Below are 24,044 nucleotides of genomic sequence, written 5' to 3'. Positions count from 1 at the left end.
CTGTTTGTTTGCTTTCTGACTAGTACAAAGTAATTTGAAGTTCCTATTCCCCTAGTGAGGAAAGGCAATGTGTATTTGGAGGTTATTGCTCTCAGTTATGAGAGGTAAACAACATACAAAGCAAGTCATGAACAGAGAGAGAGAGTAGGGACCTGGTCATGCTCATAGAACTTGACTGGATGCAAATCTCTTTCTTTTTGTTCTTCCTGTGATATGAGTGGGGTGGTACAAGCACAGTTTGGATGTTAACATATTTTAAGGGTAGAAACTTCCTCAGCAATGGGAAATCACCTGGTTCCCACCTGATGTCATCTTACGTAGAAGAAAAAAGACACTGTTGAAACCACTTGACTAATCTCTCTCTGAGTTCTTAACCTTTAATCACTCAAAAAAAACAACAACAACAACTAAAACCTCTATAATTAATTCAGGCAATGCAAGGAAAAGTGTCCTCCCCTGATTGGTGGTTAAGAATTCCTCTAAAAGAAATACAAAGACAAATTTTTTTGTTAAAACTCAAAGGGATATTAAGAAGCAAAAAGAAAAGAGGAAGAAAGAAGGGAAGGGGGAGAGGGAGAGAGGTGTAAAGAAAGAGAGAGACAGAGAGAGAACCATGAAAATCAAAACATTGCTGAACTGCAGTGAGGTGTGTGAGGGCACGGCTTGAGCTTTTGGGTGTTGATGATGTTTTACTTCTTGATCTTGGCAGTGATTACACAGGTGTTTATTTTTACATTTATTAGTCTTATTGTATATGTACATGGCATGTACTTTTCTACATGTGTCACAGTTCACATATTAAAAGAGACTTGGGAGGGAGAAGAAGAGAGAGAGAGAGGTATAATAATGCATCAAAGTTTTGCTTGAAATGAAGCAATTAGGCAGTATCCCCATTGAGATATAAAGTACACAGACTATACTGCTGTTTATTCTGCTTCCTACCCTTTTTAAAAAATAGGAAATATTGAAAGCTATTTGGTTGTAACTGAAATTTCCGTATAGCTTAGGGTTGAAGTGATGTGGGGGAAAGGAAAAGAATAATTTCTTGAGCTGAGCTGCCCTGAAGACGACTTGCAGGGTGTATCTTTGATAAGTTGGGGGATCTCTTAATTCCTGGACAAATTAGTGAGATTTTTATGGACAGATGAAGTTAAAGTTATACATTTTTTCAATGAAAATTTAATTTTTCTTCAATGGGAGGAGTTAGGTTTTTCCCTAAGATGACTATGAAGGAGGTGTGGTCAGCCTGTGTTATCACTGTTTCCAAGCAAATGTCCCAAAGCAACACTCACCAGGGTTAGTCCCTGCCAGGCGGTTCATTAGGTAGGATTTTCCCGTCTGGTGTGGCCCTGCAATGGCCACCACCACCACAGGCTGAGAGATCTTGTCAAGAATCTCCAGTGCTTTTGGATTTAATCTCAGTTGATTTTTCTGGTTTTCCACCAGGCAGATGAGGTTCATTGTCGTGGATCCAGACGCCATGGTAAGCTGTAACCCAGAGGAAGAACTCAGTCAAATGCAAGATCCCAGCGTCATATCTAATGGTTACAGAAGTCACTTGCATTATCAACTTTCTGCTACTGGAGCTTATATGTCAGCTTCCTACATTTTGTGTGTTTTTAAAAGATAAGTTTTTAGCCTAGTGTGTCAAGGCCTGGTAGAGATACTTTATGTACATTATCAAATCAATCCATAAATGAACCTTCAAACTAAGGCAGGATAGTAAGAAGTTAGAAAAATTCCTGTGCAAATGGAATTTGGAAACTAAGACAAGAAAATCAAATAAGGCCAAACAACTCGAACAACTTACAGTTAGCTAGTGAATTGGAAGACCTTATCTTCCCTAACCAAGGACACTTGAAAGTGAATGGTTCAGGTCTCTCCTCCCTAACCATAGATACATAGCTTTAATCACCCTGGTTGGGGAAATGGAGAACAGAGTCAGTTAATGCCATGTGTTCTAGTTGGATGCCAAAACAGATGAAGTCGAGGAACAAATAACAAAATCTCAATTAAGCCAGACGGATCCAAGATAAAAGTAAAACAGCAGAGCAGATCATAGAATAATCCAGAACTTCCTATATGCTCATTTGGAAGCATCAGTATATTGAAAACACATCTGGAAAGCTGTTGACTATTCTGTTGAAAGCCCCCTTTAAGATTCTTGCCCACAAAAGTGAGAAATAACCTTCAAGACAAAGGGTACCAGTGTGGGCTCACTCTAGAGCATGCCCATGCCCTTTCTAGGGCATGAGCTTTTTAGTGCCTTCTTCCTAAACTCTAAGGGTCCCAAGAGACTTACAATCAGGGGAGCAGTGGGCTCCTTGTCCCGATCTTTCCTCGCGATCCTGTCTCCAAGTCCCCCCTTTTCTCTGACTTTCCAGTGAGCTAACAGCAGCCCCACCTCAGCTCACTTCTTTCTGATAATGTCTCTAGAGAGTGAAAGCAGAGCACTGCTTAGTCTCTCCCTGTTGCTTCTTCTACCCGAAGTCCTTCCTTTGTTTCACTGTCTGCAGCTTTAATAAACGTTCTCTCAAAATCACCTGGACTCCTGTTATGAAATCTTTTCTGCTCAAAGTCACAACCCACACACCACAGGCTGGCCTGAGAAAGACCCACTCTGGGCCCCATCCTTGTCCAGTGACAAAACAACCGTGCTTATCTAATGGATAAAAGGAACAGAGAGAAAGGCAAAGCACTAATGATGGTGCCTTGAGAACACTAACACATTAGGGGTAAGTAGAGGCAGAAAGGGACATGCAGGAGATGAGGGGTGACCAGAGAACCTGGAGTTCCAGAATGATTTGGTTTCTCATTAACTGCATGCATTTTCTGTTTTTACTATGTGCCGGGCACTGTTCTAGGTACTCTTATCAAGTAGTGAACAAAAGGGATACAAATTCCTGTCGGAAGGAGCTCTAGTCTAGTGGGAGGAGACAGGTGCTGAGTAAAGCAAATGAGCAACATGCATGTTGTATGTGTATTAGATGATGGGAAGTGCTCCCCAGGAAAATAAGCAGGGACTGTGACAGGGAGTGTGGGGCTGAATTGTATAGACGGTGGTCAGAGAGTGCTCTCAGGGGGTAGAGAAATGAATGTGACCTGTGACCTTGAGCAGGGCAGGCTTAGGGAATTGTGGGAGTAGAGCAGCTGGAGGAGGGGAGACTCTGAAAAGAAGAAGAAGAAGAAGAAGAAGAAGAAGAAGAAGAAGAAGAAGAAGAAGAAGAAGAAGAAGAAGAAGAAGAGGAGGAAGAAGAAGAAGAAGAAGAAAGAATGTGACTTGTTCTCAAAACACCATGGGACAGACCTTTATAGGACTTAAAGTTATGAGGGCAAGAATTCATTTATTTAACTGTAATAAAAGGCCATTTCCTATTTGTGTGCTGACAGGAAAGAGAGGCCAGGGTGTTTCGGGGTGAGTCCAGACCTGCCAGAGCCCCACAGCTGGGTGAGGCCCTACTTGAATGTTTTCGTTACAGTGGGTATTTCATGAAATCAAGGGACAGAGAGCAGTGACATGCTTTGACTGTCCCTTTATTTTCTCAAAGACAATTCTAACCAACTTTCAGGCATACCCATACTTTCCCAGCTGTGTGACCATTAGAAAGATTAACTTCTCTGTGCCTCAGTTTGTTCTTCCATAAAATGGCAACACTAAAAATAACAATGAATTGGTCCTTAGGGTCATTAGGAAGATTAAATATATGATAAATTTATAATGCTGTTAAAATGATGTGCTACATACTGAATCCTACGTAAGTACTGATGAGAAATTGAGACTCTTAGAGAGCAGGGAGGGTAGGTTCTAAAAAGAAGGTGAAGGATTGACTTTGGACTGAAACAGTGACACTTCCGTTCCCAGTTACAAGCAGGTGGGGGGACGCATCCCATCACAGGGATGAGCAGGCAGGACAGGACCAGCAGGACAGCTAGAAGCAGGGACAGTGAGGGAGGATGAGTCCTGTGGGAGAGCCCAGGGCGGTCCTGGGGTGTCAGAGCACAGATTCTGGAGTGGCTGCTGGATTCAAACCCTAGGGTTCCAATCACTTCCTGTCAGTGAGACCTTGAAAAGGGAACTTACCTGTGTGAGCCTCCATTTTCTCACCAGTGTTAGAGATAAAGGAAGGATTCCTGCCTGATTCTTTCTTTTACAGGCTGGTATGTACCACACAGGGTTTCAATAAATTGAGAAATTTTCCAGAGTTAGTGTAGCATTTTAACAACGAGCAAGTTAAGCAATGCATTAAAATGTGTTGATATATTCGGTGCACTACAAATTGCCAAGATATAATAAGGTGTCTAAAATCTTGTCAGAAAATAACATGTATTTGTTTAACAGACATCCTTTTTACCATTTCCCTACTTTTCTCTAGGCAATTGGGAGCAGAATTTGGGAGTAAAACATGAGTCGTTTATTGCTGTATAATGATCAGGAGGACTTGCAGAGCTTATTTGTTGGACTGAACATTCAAACTTTGGGGTAGGAATAGATGCATTAACAAAACTTTAAAAAAATGTGAGTATACTGGAATATCCAAGCCAGAAACTATTAACTTCAAACAGACAAGTAAAATGAAATAGTGCTACTGTGTGCAGTTGGTTTCCAAAGTTTACTCTTCAGGAGAGTCAGTCATCTGCAGTGGTGGTGAGAACTGCCCCAAGCCCTGGCGTGTCAGCAAGTGTCACAGTGCGCTCTGACACAGTTTCTCGTGTGGACCACACATTAGAAACAAGGCATCGTGAACAAACACTACTTGATCTTATAATTATGTTTAACACTTGATCAGTGAGCATGGGATTGAATTATTCTATATGATGCAGCTTTGTACTATCTTTGGGATATTAAGTATTGTTATGCAAAAATAAGCAGAGTCCATCTTTCAGGATTTCAATTGTCTGTATATCAAGAACCCTCTTTTCCCTCAGTTTCCCCAATGGTTGGAAGTGGAGGTGGGGGTCGGGGGGTGTGGTGGGGGCGTGGGAAGCAGAGACAGTCTGAGGAGAGAGGAGGGAGCCGGATGCGGGAGGACTCCATGGAGCATCTCTGCAAGCTGATGGGATTTACTAGGTCAGCGCCAGGGAGGACTTGAGCCCCTTCTGACATTTGAGGCAGGATGCGTTCCTCCTCCTCCCATGCGGGGCTATTCGTCTAGCACTAGGTGAGTGTCAGAAGAGCAGCTCATCCTGGTGACAAGGTACTTGTGGGCTGGTCACCTCACAGGGGCCTCTGATTCAAACAGAGATGCTGAGCAGCTGGGAGCCTGGCCCCAGCAGTAGCCTCCCACTGCCTCCCTGCCAGCCAGTGCCCACCCTGCTCTTCTGGTGCGGGATGCACCTTTGGGCCCATGTTGTTACTGGCGATGTTTAAGGAATATGAGAACATGCTATGGAAAACCAAGTCTAGAAGCTAACTTACCTGTCTCGGGACCTGCAGACAGGGGACACGTTCTTAGCTGCCCTCGCTCTTTCCACGCGTGCTCCTCCAGCGTCTGGCTCCTCCGGATACTGACTGTTCTCTTCAGGAGCTGAACACGTGCCAGCTCTTATGGGCAAGCAGTTATGGCTCAGGCTGATAAGAGCCCAGATGGAAAGGACATGTGTTTTTTTGAGAAGTGAATCATTGGGTGCCCCCGTCCCTTTTTTTTTTCTTTTTCTTTTTTTTTTCAGCTGAGGCAGGCGAGGTGGGAGGAACGTCATGGTTGCTCCACACCTGCCTTCAGAACCCAGGGTTGGTCTCTCCTCCATTGGCTGTGTTCCCTGCACCCACAAGGATTACCCAGCAGCAGGCTGAATGTGAGCCAAAGAACAGCAGGCGTAGTTCTGTGAGGAAAGGTTTCGTTACTATTATTTTCTTTTCCTTAAATTTTTTACTTGTTATTCTCTATCCTTTTTCAGAGTATTTTACATTCAATGTGTTCTTGTTTCATTAGCATCAAAAATACCGGTGTGAGTGTACATAAATTTCCTGATTTTATAGCCCAGATGAATTCATTATTATTTTGTTGCATATACTTACAGTTGTTTCTTGCTTATAGGAGAGTGGATTGGATTTAGTGGGCAAGGGATTGATGACTGAATATAATTTGAGAGTCTACTTCATATAAAAAACCAGAAGAATAGAAATTAATAAATGAATATTCAAAATGGCCAAAACCATGTAGCAACAGTTTTAAAAAGCTGACAAATGCTACAAATGAGACAAATGCTACAAATATTTTGTCTTATCATTTTGCTTACTTTCTGTTCAGCTACTCCTATCATATTTGAATTTCAGTGTAAGCCAGAATGCTGGCATATATTTTTTAGTGGCATACCTGAAGAAATTTAATTCAATTTAAAAATTGCATTCTATTGTACTTAACTACAGAACAAAAATAGCATTGAGTGTCTATTGTATATTAGTCCATATATTTCTGTGAGATAGGTTCTTTGATAATAACAGTGATAAATACAAAAAATCAGTTGTAGAGACTTCATTTTAAGTCAGTTTCAATTTTCTTTGCTCATTTATTTTGTTCTTTAGATTCCACATGTAAGGGAAATCATATCATATTTGTGTTTCTCTGACTGACTTATTTCACTTAGCATAATACCCTCCAGGTCCATCCATCTTGTTGCAAATGGTAAGATTTCATTCTTTTAATGGCTGAGTAGTATTCTGTTGTATATGCATACCACAGCTTTTGTATCCATTCATTTACTGAAGTACCTTAAACACATTGAAAAATTATGGTACAAATGAGGCTGCAAAATGCTACTTTTTTCTTTACTATTCTATTTATTTTTTAAAGACTTTATTTATTTATCTTTAGAGCAGAACAGAAGGAGAGAGGGAGAGAAATATAAATTTATGGTTGCCTCTCATGTGCCCACTGCTGGGAACTGGCCTATAACCCAGACATGTGCCCTGACTGGGAATCAAAACGCGATCCTTTGGTTTGCAGGACTGTGCTCAATCCATACTGTGTTCATGGATAGAAAGAATTAACATCCTTAAAATGTCTATACTACCCAAAGCAATCTATAGATTCCATGCAGTGCCTATCAAGATTCCAATGTTGTACCTCACAGAACTAGAACAAATATTTTTTAAAAATTATGTGGAACTGGAAAAGGCCCCACATTGCAACAGCAATCCTGAGAAAGAATAATAAAGCTGCAGGAATCATACTACCTAATATCAAACTATACTACAAGGTCATAGTAATCAAAACAGCATGGTACTGGCATAAAAACAGACATGGATCAATGGAACAAAATAGAGAGCCCAGAAATAAACCCACACCTTAATGGACACCTAACATTTGACTGAAGAATGAGTACATGTAATGGGCTAAAGACAGTTTATTCATAATGGTGTTGGGAAAATTGGGCAGATATATGAAGAAAAGTGAAATTAGACCACCACCTACACCATACATGAGAATAAATTCAAAATGGGTTTAAGACTAAAATGTTGAACCCCCCAAAATAAAAGTCATACAAAAAACATGGCAGTAAAATCTTGTTTTTTGGTGTATCAGGCCCTGATATTCTTTGGTACACACTCTTTATTTTTAAACTCGTCTTGGAAGAAACTAACATGATACACATACTTCAAAAATGATCTACAATATTATGCTATTATCACATAAGAAGCCTTTTAAATATATTTGCCCAAATTTACTAAGTCTATTCAGTAATGGGTTCATTTTCACCACTGAAGCAGCCATAGAAGCGTCTCTTGCAAGTAATACACAACCTGCCCCAGTACAAATGTCTTTCAGTAGTTGACACCAATCTTCTTTACCATTTTTAATCTCTTCTTTACGTTGTCTTATCTCTTTCATCATCTTCTTAGTTTCCTCTTTATAAGCTATAATACATAGTTCTGTATGGAGCTGTAAAAAAGAAAGTTCCATTTTGAAAATTCTAGATTATCAGCCCATATCTATTGCTCAATTAATTTAAAAGCTCTTTGATGTGTTTGTGAAAATTTTCCAAACTTTGCTCTTGGTAGTGGTAGTACCCATGGTTTATACCTTCCTAAATTCTCTCAACACATCAACAGGGGCTGGGGAGGAGTTGGGCTGGGACAGGACTGAGAACTATGTCAGGAATGTGTTTCAGTCTAAAGGATGCTCTTTGGGAAGGATGAAAGTTTAATTCTAATTATTTCTTAATTTCATTGATGTAATGTTGCCTTGGGTATTTAGTTAATTATTGATGGGAATGGGGAGCAAAACGGAATTAAGCATTGACCTTAATAAACTGGGAAGCATAAGCCTGTTTACTTCACCAGGAAGCTACTGATTTTCACACTCCAGGGAATAATAGCATTACTTCACCCAGGGGATTAACACTCCTGCTGTTCCTATCTGTAACCAGATTGTTGGAGGGCACAGAGGGAGGTGCTGGGCCATAGAGGCCTGTCAGTCGAACTAGTGTATATAGACCTGTCAAGAGGACACAGAAACGTGGGAAGTGGATTGCTCATTTTGAAAACAATTTTTGTCTTTCCACGTCTAAATTTATATAATCCCAGGGAAGGAAAGAAACTCTCCTTCTCTCATCCAGGTGACTCACACTCACCCCGTGCACCCACATGTCCTCTTGCCATAGCCATGTGGCCTTAGAAGCCACCTGGCCTATGCCTATGTGGGCTCTGCATGAAGACTTGGGGAGAAAGCCATCACAGTAATGAACTGCAGCTGAGGACACAAGCTAAGCTGGCTGGATACTGGACTGTAATATGGAGCGGAAACTCTGGGCAGTGGCCTATATAGTGGCCCCACTAAAGACAGGATTGGGCTTTTTCCATGGCAAGACAGAAGGAAAGGGGACATTGGGAAGTCAAGGGGGTACCCCCTTCATTTTATATCATCAGTGAAGTTTACCACAGAGCCCCATCCTCTCTTGCAGGTCTTAGGAAATTCCCTCTCGACACTGCAGGAACTCATTTTCCATTAATAACAGTAGGATAACTACACACCTGTAACACATAATGGGAACCTCTAACTCTCGAGAGAATACTGGTTATACACTCCTGTTAGGGCAAGGAACAAACTGTACTCTGGGTGTAGAGAATAAATCAGGCAGATCTGGAAACAAATGCACAAACTGTAGAGCTTTCAGGATCCTATACATCACATCAGGCACATCTGATATTTTCAACCAGATGGATCTACATTGTCCCTTTGATGGTTGTAGCAAACACCCCAGGACTACAGGATTGAGGTCCTATTTACTTGGGGGCAAGATGACACCCTATTGTCTCCATAAACAGAAATTCAGGAGCCTGGGGCATGTTATTTCTACTCTGCTGTCTTTAATAGTAAAGAAAGTGCTGAGTATTACATCTTAGGGCTTTAGAATGATCCTATTAATTCCACATTTCACTGAATCATATACCTTTAGATTTTCTTCAGGGTATGTAACTTTAGATAAAATTTTTGTTCTTTCATTTATGAAGAACCCTGTTATTGATTGTCCTTTGGGCTCTGCCCCACTCTGTGTGGGCCTGAGTCAGGCCCCACACAGACTCACCTTGAGCTTCTTCTCCAGTCCTTCTTCCTGCTCCCTCAGTCTGTTCTCGTGATCTCTCTCTAACTTATTCTTCAGCTGAGCCATGTTTGCCTTGAAGCTTTTCTCTTGAGCCTTCATTTTCCCTGCTTTTCATTAAGTTGCCACCTGAACAGCTCCTGTATCTTCTCAGCCTCCAGTTTTTTGGCATGCTCAGCTGTTCCCCAAGGGTTTTACACAGGAAAGAGTATAAGTTATGCTGAGCTGTACACTTCACCTTTCAGAGTCTAAAATGAGTTCAAAATGTTAACAATAAATCTCTGCTTCAGAATGTGATAGAAAAACATCAATTGTCTGAATGAATTATTCTTCATTTACTAGAGTTGTTGAAAAGAAAGACAGAAGCACTTTGTTTTAGGACAGATTTGCTCTCAAACTTGTTGCAGGACCATGCAGGAACCTCCCCTCCCCTCTGTGATCAGAGCCCTTCCCTGTACCTGCCAGATCCTTCTCCCCAGCAGTGAGGGCTCTGTCTGCCTGCAGGATGGATTCTTTTGTTACAGCCTGTGCCTGCAGGAAGCCCTGGAGGACCTCATTTGCCTGAAAAACAAAAAGAGGGAGCAAAGAGCCTTGCTGAAATAATGTTATTCAATAAAACTACAAATTAGACCCTGCAAATTCTTCATCCTGACAAGTATCCCACAGTAGTTCCCTTTCTTTACTGGCCACAACAAAAAACAATCCAACCTCTCTAGAAAAAAATACCCTCTATAGCAACCTCCCAGCTTCCTATCCTAATGAGGACAGGCATCACCCACCCTAGGACACAGACAACCAGGTTCATGTGCCGTCCCACAAACACTAACCCTTCATTGTATCTGATGCACATTCTTCTTCTTCTGACTATATATCGCTAACCCTTTCTTTACTTGGATATCATTTATTGATACCTCAACTTATAGTTTCTATCTCCCCTTCCAGGAAGCTTTGCTAAGCTTTCTTCTGAAATCTGAATGAATGTCAGGTTTGCAGACCTGTCTAACCACCTCTACTGATTGCTGACTGTGTGTTCTTAGGCAACTGATTAGCTTCTCAGTGCATCACAGTTCTCAATTATATAATAGGATGGCAGTGGCAACTACATTCGTACTAACCAAAGAATTAAATTTATAATCTAAGCACAGCACCTAATATCATGCCTGTAATAGAAAGTGAGGGTTCAAAATATGTTAGCCATCATCAGCATGATATTGTCAGTGTATACTTGTATGATAACCATATCGCATCATATCCCATCATATCCAATTGAGAATATATATATATATATGTCCTTTTTTTTTGTTAAGANGTGTATATATATATATATATATATATATATATGTCCTTTTTTTTGTTAAGAGCATAAGCTTTTTGAGAGTGTTGTTTCTCTGATACTTAGCACAAAAAAACTATTAAACTGTTAAATAAAACAAGTGTTCTCTTTTATCTAGGTTTCTGATAATAAATCCTACATTTGGGTATAAATATTTCTGGTTCATTTACAAGTATCTAGGTAATTATGGATATAAAAGCTAAAAATGTAGGACTCACCACACTCTGCTTTGTTTCCACAAATGGTGGGGTGTGGTATTGGATTTGAAAAGAAACCACAAAGACTCTTTGACCCTAACCTGCTATTTTCTCTCTTCTTTCTATTTCTTGCCTTAATTCCTTTCCTGAGCGCCAGGTTATAAGACTGTTCAACCTTGTCCATTGCTTCTAAGTAGATATTATATCCTTTAGGCACAGAGAAAGTTCCTTTTGAAATGCTTTCCATCGGGGGCTCTGTAAATTGCTTAAATTGCTCTGAGCCTGGCAATATTTGACAGATGAATGTTCATTCTGTTGCAAGAAACCTTCCTTCCTCCTCCCTATAGTTTCCTGCCAGGTAAATGTGGAGAAACCCAAAGAACATAAGCCATTAGAAGGGAAGGTCCAGCTGTCATCCTCTTGGAAGATGCAGTGTGACTTGCAGTCAAGATGACAAAGGTGATAAATGCTGTGCTTGCCTCCTCACATGACCACATCAGATTTACAACTAAATTATAGAACAACCATCATTGTGAATTACCTGTGGACTCGCTGAACAGAAATTCTACCAGTAAGGACATAATGAAGAAGCCACAATAAGACTGGTAGGAGGGGCAGAGATGTACAAGCAGGTCCAACGTCTACTAGGCAACTAGGGTTTGGGAGGGGTATCTCAGCTGCTGAGCCCCTACTGTGTAACGATGGGTCCCAGCCTGCACTGGGATCCCCAGCCCAAGACACCAGTGTCTTGAAGACAAGTTCCCACACATCTGTGAAAACCTGAAAGAATTATGAATGAATAAGAAGGAAGGCTTCAAGACTGTCAAGCATTCTTTGTGAGGGACCTGGGAAAGAACCCACTTGCTCTCAAACTCGCTTGCTGTGACACTGCAGGGCAGGAGCCTGAAAGACTCCAGGGATATACAGTGAGGAATTTAAATGACTAGCTTCAGGGCTACAGGGGAGGTTTAGATTTCAGGGTGGCTTTTTTGGGGGGATGAGCAAGGAGGCAGACACCATTGTTCTTTGGGTGAACCCTTCCCCCTCCAACCAGCAGGCACAGGAGGTAATGACAGTCTTCTCAGTAAATTGTATTGAAAAAAACTGGACAGACAGATAGAAGACAAACACAAAATGAATTACAGACTTAAATTTAATTCCTAAAGCCATAAAGCTTGAAGAAAATATAAGCAGTAAACTCTTTGACATCACTCTTAGTAATATTTTTTATTTTTATTTTTTAAAACTTTTTATTTATTTATCTTTAGAAGGGAAGGGAAGGAGAGAGGGAGAGAAATATCAATGTATGGTTGCCTCTCGTGTGTCCCCTGCTGGGAACTAACTGGCTTGCAACCCAGACATGTGCCCTGACTGGGAATCAAATTGCGATCCTCTGGTTCGAAGGCCCGCACTCAATCCACTGAGCTACGCCAGCCAGGGCCTTAGTAATATTTTTTAATACGTCTCCTCATGCAAGGGAAACAAAAGAAAAATTAAACAAATGAGACTACATCAATCTTAAGTGTTTTTGCAAAGTGAAGAAAACCATCAACAAAATGAAAAAAAAACTGTGAATAGGAGATTTTCACCAACACTACATCTAATAATGGGTTAATATCTGACATAGAAAGGAAACTTATACAACTTTTTTTTAAGATTTTATTTATTTATCTTTACAGGGGAAGGGAAGGAGAGAAGGAGAGAAACATCAATGTATGGCTGCCTTTCGTGCGTCCCATGCTGAGAGTTGGCCTGCAGGGAACTGGCCTGCAACCCAGGCATGTGCCCTGACTGGGAATCGAACCGAGATCCTCTGATTCACAGGCCCGCGCTCAATCCACTGAGCTACACCAGCCAGGGCAAGAAACTCATACAACTTAACACACACACACAAATACAATTAAAAACACAATAAGAAAAGAAGACATACAGATGGCCAAAAGACAGAAAAAGATGTTCAATATCGCTAATCATCAGAGAAATGTAAATTAAACACAATAAGATATACCTCACACCTATCAGAATGGCTACCACCAATAAATAAAAAAACACACAAATGTGGACCAGGATTTGGAGGAACTGGGAACCACTGTGCACTGTTGGTGGGATTTTAAGATAGTGTAGCCACCATGGAACATAGGAAGAAAATTCCTCAAAAAATTAAAAATATTACTATTGTATGACCCTACTGTTCCACTGTTGGGTGTTTATCTGAAAAAAATCCAGAACACTAATTTGAGAAGACATATCATATTGTAAATAATGTATTGAAGCATTATTTACAATAGCCCAGATGTGAGAGCAACTAAGGGGTCCGTCAATAGACACTTGGTAAAGAAGTGGTATATATACACTGAAATATTACTGATTCATATAAAAGAATGAAACCTTGCTATTCATGACAACATGGATAGATTGAGAGGGTATTATACTAAATGAAACAAGTCACAGAGAGAAAGACATATACAATATGATTTCACTTATCTGTGGAATTTAAAATACAAAATAAACATAAAGACATAAAGGAAGCAAATTCATAGCTATAGGGAAGAAATTGATGGGTGCCCAATGAAAGGCAGTTTGGAGGGATTGGTGAAAGAAGGAAGTGATTAAAAAGAGCAAATTACCCATTGTAAAAAGAGTCATGAGGATGTAAAGTACAGCATAGGGAATATAATCATTTATACGGTAATGACTTTGTCTGGTGTCAGATGGGTACCAGACTTATCAGGGTGATCGCCCTGGAAGCTACCTAAATGCCTAACCGCTATGTTGTATGTCTGAAACTAGTATAATATTATATGTCAACTGTAATTTAAAAAAAAAAGAAGCAGTCTGATGGCATGAAGGTGGACTGGGAACTGAACTGACCAGGCATCATGTGGAAAGTCCCATATTCCCTTTGGCTCAGGATTAACACCTGTGAAGTGATGGAGCTGGTAGACCCAAACTCCATGGTGCTTTTTTCCTCCAATATTTAATTGACATATTAGTTTCAGGTACACAACTTAGTGAATCCATACTTGTACACATTGTGAACTGATCACCATAATAATTCTAGTTAACATCCCTTACCTTGCATAGTTACAAATATTTATTTTTTGTGTGTGAGAGGTTGTAAGATTCACTCTCTAGCAACTTCCAAATATGCAACCCAGTGTTACACACATGGCTCCTTTATCAGTAGCAGGTTTAACTGACAACAAGCAATGGAAAGTTCGGTATACATTTCCTCTGCAATCTTGCGATGCTATGGATAAAAATACATACATAGCAAATCAATTGCCCACTAATGAGTTAAGTGGTCTCTGAAGAGAGTTTTGAACCAGTTATTAACTTTTTTCAATGAGGGCTTAATTGAGAAAAAATATAGAAACAAATTTTATTCGCTGTTATTTCATTTTAATGAAGTTGATTTTCCTCTTTATGTACTGAAGAGATTTTTGTAACTTGTATGATAGTCAAAGACAGACTCACAGACAAATGCAGTAAAGGTGCCTATAGTAAGTAGAATTATGATGTTTTCTATGAGTTCTCTCCCCTTGTGTCCACTCTCTACACAGCCCTTGGGCCTGTGAACATGATGAATATCAATCTTATGATCAGATTATGTTATATAGTTCACATGACTTTAGGATGGAAATTTCCAGGTGGGCATCACCTAACTAAATGAGCCCTTTAAAAGCAGTTTTCTCCAGTTGATGGCACAGAAGGTAGTCACACAAATACAGAAACAGTACAAGGATAGTTGCACCATTGCTGGCTTAAAGATGGAGGGGAGTTTTCCAGAACCTCCACTGATAATACAAGCCCATGTGAAACTTGTTTTCAGCTTGTGGTACAAGGCATACTTACCTTGCCCTTGAATCTGACCTGAAGAACTGTGAGCTAATACACGTGTGTTGTTTAAAGCTGTGAAGCACACAGTTTTACTTTGCAATAATAGAACATAAAGAACTAATCTTTTAGAAAAAGCAGGGACCATAGCCTATAGAGCTCCATCACTCAGGAAAATCTGTGCTCATTCTACAATGAGAAACACGTAAACTGTAGAGTCACAAAAAGGTAATCATTTTAGAAGGATAGTTTTCAGGAAGTATGTAGGATAAGCCATATTACCATTAACTTCCCCTGGAACAGGTGCTTGTCATCCTTGAAGGAGAGCTCAGTGAAGATCACAATGGCTTCCCTCTCACAGGCTGAGTGCAGGTCCAGCAGCTCCTGTAGGGAGCTGTGGGGAACCTCACTCGCTGGGCCATCTGCTCGCTGTAGTGGTCGGCTGCCCTCTGCATGGTCACCGCATTCTCCAAACAAGGCACTGCTCCACTGTTGGTGGTGTCCACATAGGCCTTTGCCACAGTCCCCAGCCCTGCATTGCATGTGATATTTAGGAAATAAACAGAAACTTCTCACTCATTGTTTTACAAGTTTTAGTGATCAGCTTTCTAAAAATCACAACAATTTTATTGAAATGAAGTTTTTGGTTTTCTCTTTTTTCTTCTCCCCATGTTCTTTGTGCCTTGTCTCTTCCTCCTTTTTTTATGTGTTCACTTTCTAATGATAACATCATTGTGCACATTATTCACTCTATTTTGATTCATGAATTCATCATGTTTTAATATTAAAATAGTAATCTCAATGTGTTCAAGGATATCCTAGAATACTTTCCCATTGAAATGTAAAAAAATCCATTTATTTTATAGGTAAGTAAAGTAGATAATGTGGGCATTACTCCAAAATGAATGGGGTCCTTTAAAAATCATCAAGAATCACAGGACAGTGACACAAATATTAAACCAAGAGTGGGCCCATCTCAGCCCCAGGTATGTGTGTCTGCCCAGGTGGCATACCAGTGAATGTAACCCTGTACATAAGGCTGTGGAATTTGCTTCTCAAACTCTTCATGAACTTTCAGAGGATAATATTTTGCTACATGTTTTCTAACTGATATAAATTCACAAAATATTTTGTGCATTTTCACCAACACATACCCATCTCATTGGTCTTCTCTTTATGAAGTAGATTCCTACCTTTTATAGCACCTTGTGCTTATGTTATCAGTATATTAGTCTCAGGAGACACAGTAAGGTTCAATTATCCTTCATATAAATCACATAGAGGAGGAAACAAAATTATCAACAAACTCAGAGTACAGTCATACACATCACACCACCAAGAACACGCTGTAACAAGACTCACCATTTCCAGTGACAATTACTTCCTCTCTTATGGTTTTGGCTTTTGAGTGTGTGAGGATATAGCCACAGAATATTTTGGATTGCTCCTGAAAATTCAAATCTAGTTGGTTTTCTGACACCTCCTCCATATGGCGTTATAATGTTTTGTCATTAGTAGGCCAGTCAAAAACAAAGCACTTCTGCCTTGGAAATAATTTTTTGATACACAATTTAGGCATATTGGATTTCTTGATTTGAGGATCCTCACCTGCAAAAAGAAAAAGAGCAATCATTGATGAGACAGTCTGCAGACAAGGAGATTGAAGACTTTCATTTCAAGGGATCTTTGCAACACTTTAACACTGATGACTGTTAGTCTTCTTTTATTTAATCATGCAAAGCAGCCTAGGGCTAATCTACCCAAACATAGAAATTATACGTATTTCTTTTTTGCCAGAGCCAAAAGTAAAAGAAGTACTTTTGGAGAAGAAGCAGAGGCATCTATTCCAACTGAAAACACTCGTGATTATTTTCCTTAGCCATTCCACAGTGTTTAGTGACATGATTATTAGACTTTTTGTAAATGAGAGCTTAATCCACCAAACTATCAGAAATATATTTTCTATTAAATCCTCATGTCAGAAATAAAATTTGAGCTCTTCATTAATATGAACAACTGTGTGGTGGGGGTAGGGGAGTTCAAGGGGACTACATGGCAATGAACAAAAATACAGTAACAAATTAAATATTAATAAAAAAGTCAAATTTGAGCTCTAAAATAAGGACAAATAATTTCCTGGTAGACATAAAAACATTTATGATATTTCTAGGGAAAATATCATGTGAAGGACAGAGAACACTGAGAACAATAAAGAAAAACTTCTAGACTTTCGGCAAAGGTGGAGGCATAGGTAGATATGCTTTGCCTCCTTGCACAACCAAAATAAAGACAACAAATATAAAAACAAAAAACAACCAAAATTGCAAGAAAATAAAAATGTATGAAAGTCTGACAACTGAGGAGTTAAAAAAAATTATACAGACTGGTAAGAAGGGCAGAGATGGGCAGCCGGGGCAGAGAGTACACACAGCAATTTGGCAACTAGAGGACTAGATGGGCCAGGTGGTGGCTGGTGGTCCCACATTTCTGTGCTGATAAACTGAGAGGAACAACTGAGGAGCAAGACATACCATGCAGACAGGCATGCAATCCAAGGTTCCAGTGTGGAAAACTAAGACCTCAAAACCACTGACTGTAAAAACCTGTGGCAGTTGTGGTGGTAGGAGAAACTCCTAGCCTCACTGGAGAGTCTGCTGGAGGGACCCATGGGGTCCTAAAATGTACGCAAACCTAGGAATCAGCACTAAAAGGGCACAATTTGCTAGTGGGAAGCAGAGTAAATGACTGAAAGCCAGCTGAGTAAGTGGCATTGTTCTGTCTCTAAGTCCTCCCTCACATACACTGCCACAACTCAGCAAACTGGATTGCCCCACCCTGGAAAATACCTAAGGTTCTGCCCCATACAATGTAACAGGCACATTGAGAAAAAGAAATATGGCCCGAATGAAAGAACAGATCAAAACTCCAGAAAACGAACTAAACAATGTGCAAATAACCAACCTATCAGATGCAGAGTTCAAAATACTGGTGATCAGGATGCTCACAGAAATGACTGAGTATGGTCACAAAATAGAAGAAGTGAAGGCTACACAAAGTGAAATAAAGAAAAATATATAGAGGACCAACAGTGAACGGAAGGAAACCAAATCTCAAATCAATGATTTGGAACAAAAGGAAGAAATAAGCATCCAACCAGAACAGAATGAAGAAACAAGAATTCAGAAATATGAGAGGTTTAGGAACCTCAGGGAGAACTTTAAATGTTCAAACATCCAAATCATAGGGAAGTCAGAAGGAGAAGAGGAAGAGCAAGAAATTGAAAACTTACTTGAAAAAACAATGAAAGAAAACTTCCCCAATCTGTCAAAGGAAACAGAGTTCTAGGAAGTCCAGGAAGTTCAGAGAGTCCCAAAGAACCTGGACCCAAGGAGGAACACACCAAGAAACATAATTAAATTACTTAAGATTATATATAAGGAGAGAATCCTAGAAGCATCAAGAGATAAGGGGACAGTCACCTACAAAGGAGTTCCCATAAGACTGTCAGCTGATTTCTCAGGAGAGACCTTACAGGCCAGAAGGGGCTAGAAAGAAGTATTCCAAGTCATGAACAGCAAGGTCCTACATCCAAGATTGCTCTATCCAGCAAAGCTATCATTTAGAATGGAAGGGCAGATAAAGTGCTTCCCAGATAAGGCCAAGTTAAAGAAGTTCATCATCACCAAGCCCTTATTATATGACATGTTAAAGAGACTTATTTAAGAAAAAGAAGGTAAAAAATATGAACTGTAAAATGGCAACAAACTCACAACTATCAACAACTGAAAAAGCAAAACTAAACAAACAATTAGAACAGGAACAGAATCACAGAAATCGAGATCATGTGGAGGTGGGGAGGTGGATGGGAGAGAATGGGGGAAAAGGTAAAGAGAATAAGAAGCATAAATGATAAGTACAAAATAGGGTGAGGTTAAAAATAGTATGGGAAATGGTGAAGCCAAAGAACTTATATGTACGACCCATGGACATGAACTAAATGGGGGGGAAATGCTGGTGGGAGGAGGGTGCAGGGTGGAGGGGATAAAAGGGAGAAAAACATGGGACAACTGTAATAGCAGAATCAATAAAGTGCACTTAAAAAAGAAGAACTTCTAAAAAGTAGAGTAAACAAATACACACAGTATAAATATGTTCAGAGATTTTTTTTAAATTTTTTTAGCAGACACCTTTAAGCTATTTCCACTTAGAAATCTCCCTTGTTTCCTATATTAGATTATTTTGAATGTGACAATGTCACACAGAGGGATTCTGGCCGTATATCATCTGTTTAATAAATGATTCTTGTACAAATAAATACATAATTAAATAACCAAAAATGAATATGCTCTTAGGTACCACCTATTATCCTCTCTGCTAAATGTACTTGTGTATTGAATTTATTATAGCAACATAGTAACATATTGTAGGAAGATATAGAATGAAAGGAGTAATGCTATAAAAAACAAATAATAAAGGATTTGATATTCTTGCTGGAAGAATATGTCAGTGTTTTTTTCAGGAAACATTTAGTATATAAATATCCTTTATATGAAGGATATAATTATGCAAGCTATTTAAATAGACTACATGATACATATTCCAAAAGCAAAATAATTTCATATATTTGTGATTCTGTGTTTACCATTTTCTATACTAATGGGCATTTTTCTCTAAAAAGAAATGGAGGAGCTCTGAAATTAATCAGAAACACAAATATTTAAGATTTGGACTGCTTGTAGTCCTCTCATTTTTTTCACAGCACCAGTTTTCCTAAAATCATTTGGTCCAACATTAAATTGTATATATTCTCAGCCAGCTTAAATTCTGGTCACTAGAGATTTTTCAGTAATAACAACTGAAACCATACCCACCTGTTATATGCATCACATCATTAGCAAGGGCCTCAATGTGATCAGAAATAAAGAATGATCTTAAGTGCTGAATCACAAAGCTCAGCCGATCCTAGTAAACCCTTTCACTACCCAGACCCCTCTCTGATACCTGGAACCAACTTCAAGGCATTCTGCAGGCACTCATTGCAGCGACGGGGCGTCCATCTCCAGCTCCAGCGTAAAATCACGCACGGCCCAAACAAGATCTGGAAAGAAACTCATGAACTCGGCTGAGTCATCTTCCTCACCAGGGCTGGGAGAGGATTTTGTCCTGATTAGCTGTGTCAGTTCAGTCACATAGCTGGGCTCCAGCTAAGGAATGAGAAGTGCCCCACGGAAACACTTCCGTGTGTCACCCAGAAACAAGTTTGATAACTATTCCCATTAGCCCTGTGACCCCTATCTCCTCAACCATGATGATTATGGACACAAGGAAAAAACAAGAACAACAACAAAAACAGTCTCAGTTCCATTCCCCCAGACCCCAGGACCCATGGTGGAGTGGTCCCTGGAAGGATACTGCAGCTGCTCCAGGGCCTGGTGGTTGATGGTGCCCATGCTGTTGTAGACGAACATGCTGCTCAGAAGCACGGCCAGGGCAAAGATCCACGAGTCATTCTTAGGGCCACCCAAGGAAGTGCAGAACAGCAGGCATCTCAGGTATTTACTGTTTTTATTTGTTTTAAAGTGTTAAAATCGAAATGACAGTAAAATAAAATTTTGAAACTACAATTTTCATTGAACTTTTACTTTACAAATATAAAAATGACAGTTTTTAATCATTTTACTATAAGTTTAATACACAAAAATTCTCAAAGCCAAATTTATGTGATGCCTGCACTCTAACATGCAAACAGAGTAACCCAAAGTTTAACTTTACAAATGCCCTGATCTTTCTCTCAACAGATATATTTTCCCAAGTTGTCTCTCATCTTATGATATAATCTATCACTAAAGTACAAATCATAGCTAAACTGGCTTACTCTAGACTGACTCAGGTTTTAGCCTGTTTTTCCTGCAATCAAGCTTGATAAATGCAATATAAGCTAATGTTAAAGTTTGCTGTATGGCTCAAGCCATATTACAGTATTATGCTTCTCATCATATACTTAAACAAGAAAAATAAAAGTGACACGAGTCCTGTTTAATAAGTGATATACAACAAGTGAAACGATCATGGTCAATGAAACCTGTGCTACAGAAGCCGACTTGCCTAACAGTCAGAAACCACTAAGCCTTCCCTGGCCATGTGATGGACTAAGCTGTACCCTCTCTGAAACAGCCTTAGCAATCGGCACATAATGCCCCAAATACTATGAATGAGTGAAAACATTATGTTTGAGGAAACTCCAATGTGGAAAATCTACATCAAGCATTTCATCTCAAGTAGATTAAGCAGGTACTTAAAGAACAAATTCATTAAAAACCTGAGACCATAAAGCCACATCATTTAAGAAAGGGAATTATAAACCAACTGCTTGCTGGTGTGCTGAATGTAGGGGATTTTACTTTTTACTTCTAATCAGGCATGGAAGGAAAAAGAGACTGGCTAATTCAGCTGTTCTATCCAAATAAAATGCTAACTTCATGAAATGACTAAATATCCAAAGTAACAACTGAACCACACATGCTAGACACAAGGTAAGATGATGATAACAATCCCGACCTGCTGTGAAAAGTACAGACTCATATACAGAATCATCATAAGGTCATTTTAAGTACTACCTTCCTTTTAAAAAATCACAAGTCTTCATCACTTAGGAAAAAAACAACTTTTCTTTGTCTTCAAGGTGATGCCAATGCTAAATTTGATTGAAAACATTTGAGTAGAACTTATTTTCATTGTTTCCTCAATCTACTAAATATTTTCCAGTGCCATTTAGTAGTTTTTTATAGGATAAGGCACGATTTGGATCACTCTGGGAAATTAACATGGCAAACATTGCAGTTATACAATACTGAAGAGTCTCTCATTTATAAGCAAACCTGGAACATAGAAGGAAGTCAGAAATATGTCACCAAAGAGCTCATTTAAAAACTATTCAGTGTTTAGCCCTGGCTGGTATAGCTCAGTGGGTTGAGCGCGGGCCTGCAAAGCAGATGATCTCGGTTCAATTCCCAGTCAGGGCACATGCCTGGGTTGCAGGCCAGTTCCCAGCAGGGGACGCACGAGAGGCAACCATACATTGATATTTCTCTCCTGTCCTTCCCTTCCCCTCTAAAGATAGATAAATAAAATCTTTAAAAAAATAAAAAAAACTATTCAGTATTTAGTATATAGAGGATTGGAATGCACAATTAAAGACGGTTAGTTCTTGAAGAAATGTAATTAAAATTTATTTATCAAAAGACCTCATATTAAGAATGCCCCTGTACCTTCTTCTAATGCTGTAGGAATATATCAGATTTGAATTTCCTGATTTCTATTTTTTTTCTCAATAAACCACAGATAGAGTATTGAGATATAACTACAACTGACCAGTTCAAACACAGTTTTAAAAGTTGGTTTGTGTGTTATGAATTTTACATTGAAAATTATCTCCTGCATTCCAAGGTTAGTAACCCAGCCAGCTTAAATCAAAGGACTTTCTCACCTAGGCCACAGTGTGGAGATGACTGACTCAGTACTAGTTATAATGGGAAGGCTGACCAAGAAGGCATTTCTGGGTCAGAGCTTAAGTTACTCGCCACACGAGTGGCCTTGAATCAGATCACTCTTCGACTGCAGTACTCCTTTGCTAACAGCACTTTATACCTGCCACTAGGAAAACGTCCACCTCTTCCCACCCTCCCCAAATGGCTAGAGCTAACACGTTGGAAACGTGGTCTCCGTAGCTTTTCACTTGGCTGCCAGAAGCAATCCCGGAAGGTGGGCTGGATCAAGCCATCTCCATCTCTGCCTTCCCCAACCTTTTAGACCGAAATAATCAGTGAGCTCACCAGTAAAATTGTAGTAAATTAGAAATATGCTACTGTAAACCAGAGAGCAGGACTGCGAGCCTTGAGGTAAAAATGACTATCCACAGAACGAATGGCTTTTTCAAAGGAAATCACTGGTCATGTTTGATCCTGGGGACCAGTGTTCACCTACTTGAGCACAGGCACGGTTACCGTCACTACTGGATTCCTCACCATGTGAAGGTGTGACAGGACCTTAACTAACTTGAGTGTTTATGAATACAGTTGTTCAGCCTCTCTTGATCTGTTTTTCTCAGGTCTAAACAGGGGAAAATGCATAACTTTCAGATCACCCAATACTCAGGGCATTAGTCCTGTGATCAGTACTATAAAGATGTAAGAGCTACTCAAATGTTCATTTTTATCTATTTATCTATTAAAAACTTAGCCACACCAATCTCTTTTCTTTAGAGAACTGTACTTTACAAGAGTTCCTTTACATTTAGCCCACAGTCAGCAAGTCTGTAATAAGGCATACACAGTGTGCTGTGACCATTCAGCAAACATATTTACCCTATGATTCTTTTTTTCTTCTTCCAAATTTAATAATAATTTTTACCATTATTTTTGAAAGTTTTTAAAAATTTCCTATTTTTCTATTAGGCTGATAAAATGCATCCCTTATCCTGTCCTTAGATTTCAGATTATTCAAACATGGTTTGAAAAAGCTTTGTGTCATTTGCTAAAATAAAATATGTATCTCTGTGGACATACTTCAAGTTAATTGAAAAAGCTAACTTTGCAACCCAAGAGTTCAAAAGTTAACAGACCTAATTTGGGAACCCTTTAACAGACCACCATTTTACCATTGTCTTAAAAGTAACTAAGACACGATTTCACAACAGCACAGATAATTAATATCCATTCTGTGAAGAAAAAACTCTAGATGAGCTTTGGATTAGTTGCTACCCATTTCCCATGACTTTCCATGACCTAATCCATTGTAGTTAATCCCCATATATTTCAGGTCTGTTGCTTATGAACTGACGTTCGGCTCTACCAGGATAAAAAGTACCAGTCAGTAATGCCCTGGGGATTCTGCTGTAATACATCTCATCAGAGGGTAAAATTTGATGAAGGAATGGCACCTTTGACTCATTCAGGCAAACAAAGTTCCCAAAAGTAACAGAAGATCCTCATCACAAAGATCTGGAACATACACAGTGCTGGAGTGTAACCGCCAAGAATGGTGCCAGAGCCAGGGCCCCACAAACGGAACTGACCTAAACCCGCATTGTCTTTTAACATCACCAGCCTGTGGAAGAGAAAAAAGTGATCTTTGCTTGT

At 39.5% G+C, this 24,044-nt stretch overlaps 2 protein-coding genes across 2 annotated transcripts in view; both read right to left on the bottom strand.

Moving 5' to 3' along the window:
• LOC118997328 (guanylate-binding protein 7-like) overlaps nucleotides 1–5,504 on the bottom strand; it is a 32,989-nt gene extending 27,485 nt beyond the window's left edge. Inside the window, exons 1-2 of the mRNA XM_037060904.1 lie at nucleotides 5,417–5,504; nucleotides 1,293–1,488 (exon numbers count right to left, since the gene is read on the bottom strand). Coding sequence (XP_036916799.1) covers nucleotides 1,293–1,482 — 190 coding nt within the window. The 5' untranslated portion in view covers nucleotides 1,483–1,488; nucleotides 5,417–5,504. The remainder of the gene's footprint in view (nucleotides 1–1,292; nucleotides 1,489–5,416) is intronic.
• LOC118997376 (guanylate-binding protein 7-like) lies at nucleotides 3,064–22,934 on the bottom strand. The gene is given in 15 exon segments (XM_037061010.1): nucleotides 3,064–3,167; nucleotides 5,417–5,542; nucleotides 7,790–7,880; nucleotides 9,526–9,647; nucleotides 9,650–9,718; nucleotides 9,999–10,101; nucleotides 11,204–11,347; nucleotides 11,350–11,421; nucleotides 15,190–15,302; nucleotides 15,305–15,439; nucleotides 16,270–16,515; nucleotides 19,909–19,946; nucleotides 19,948–20,100; nucleotides 20,320–20,466; nucleotides 22,891–22,934. Coding segments are annotated over 15 exon segments (1,707 nt in total).
• Between the last annotated feature and the right edge of the window lie 1,110 nt (nucleotides 22,935–24,044).

Source organism: Sturnira hondurensis, unplaced genomic scaffold, assembly GCF_014824575.4.
Source record: "Sturnira hondurensis isolate 20B ecotype Veracruz unplaced genomic scaffold, ASM1482457v3 Scaffold0013063, whole genome shotgun sequence".
Lineage (NCBI taxonomy): Eukaryota > Metazoa > Chordata > Mammalia > Chiroptera > Phyllostomidae > Sturnira > Sturnira hondurensis.
This window is presented reverse-complemented; position numbering and strand designations above follow the sequence as displayed.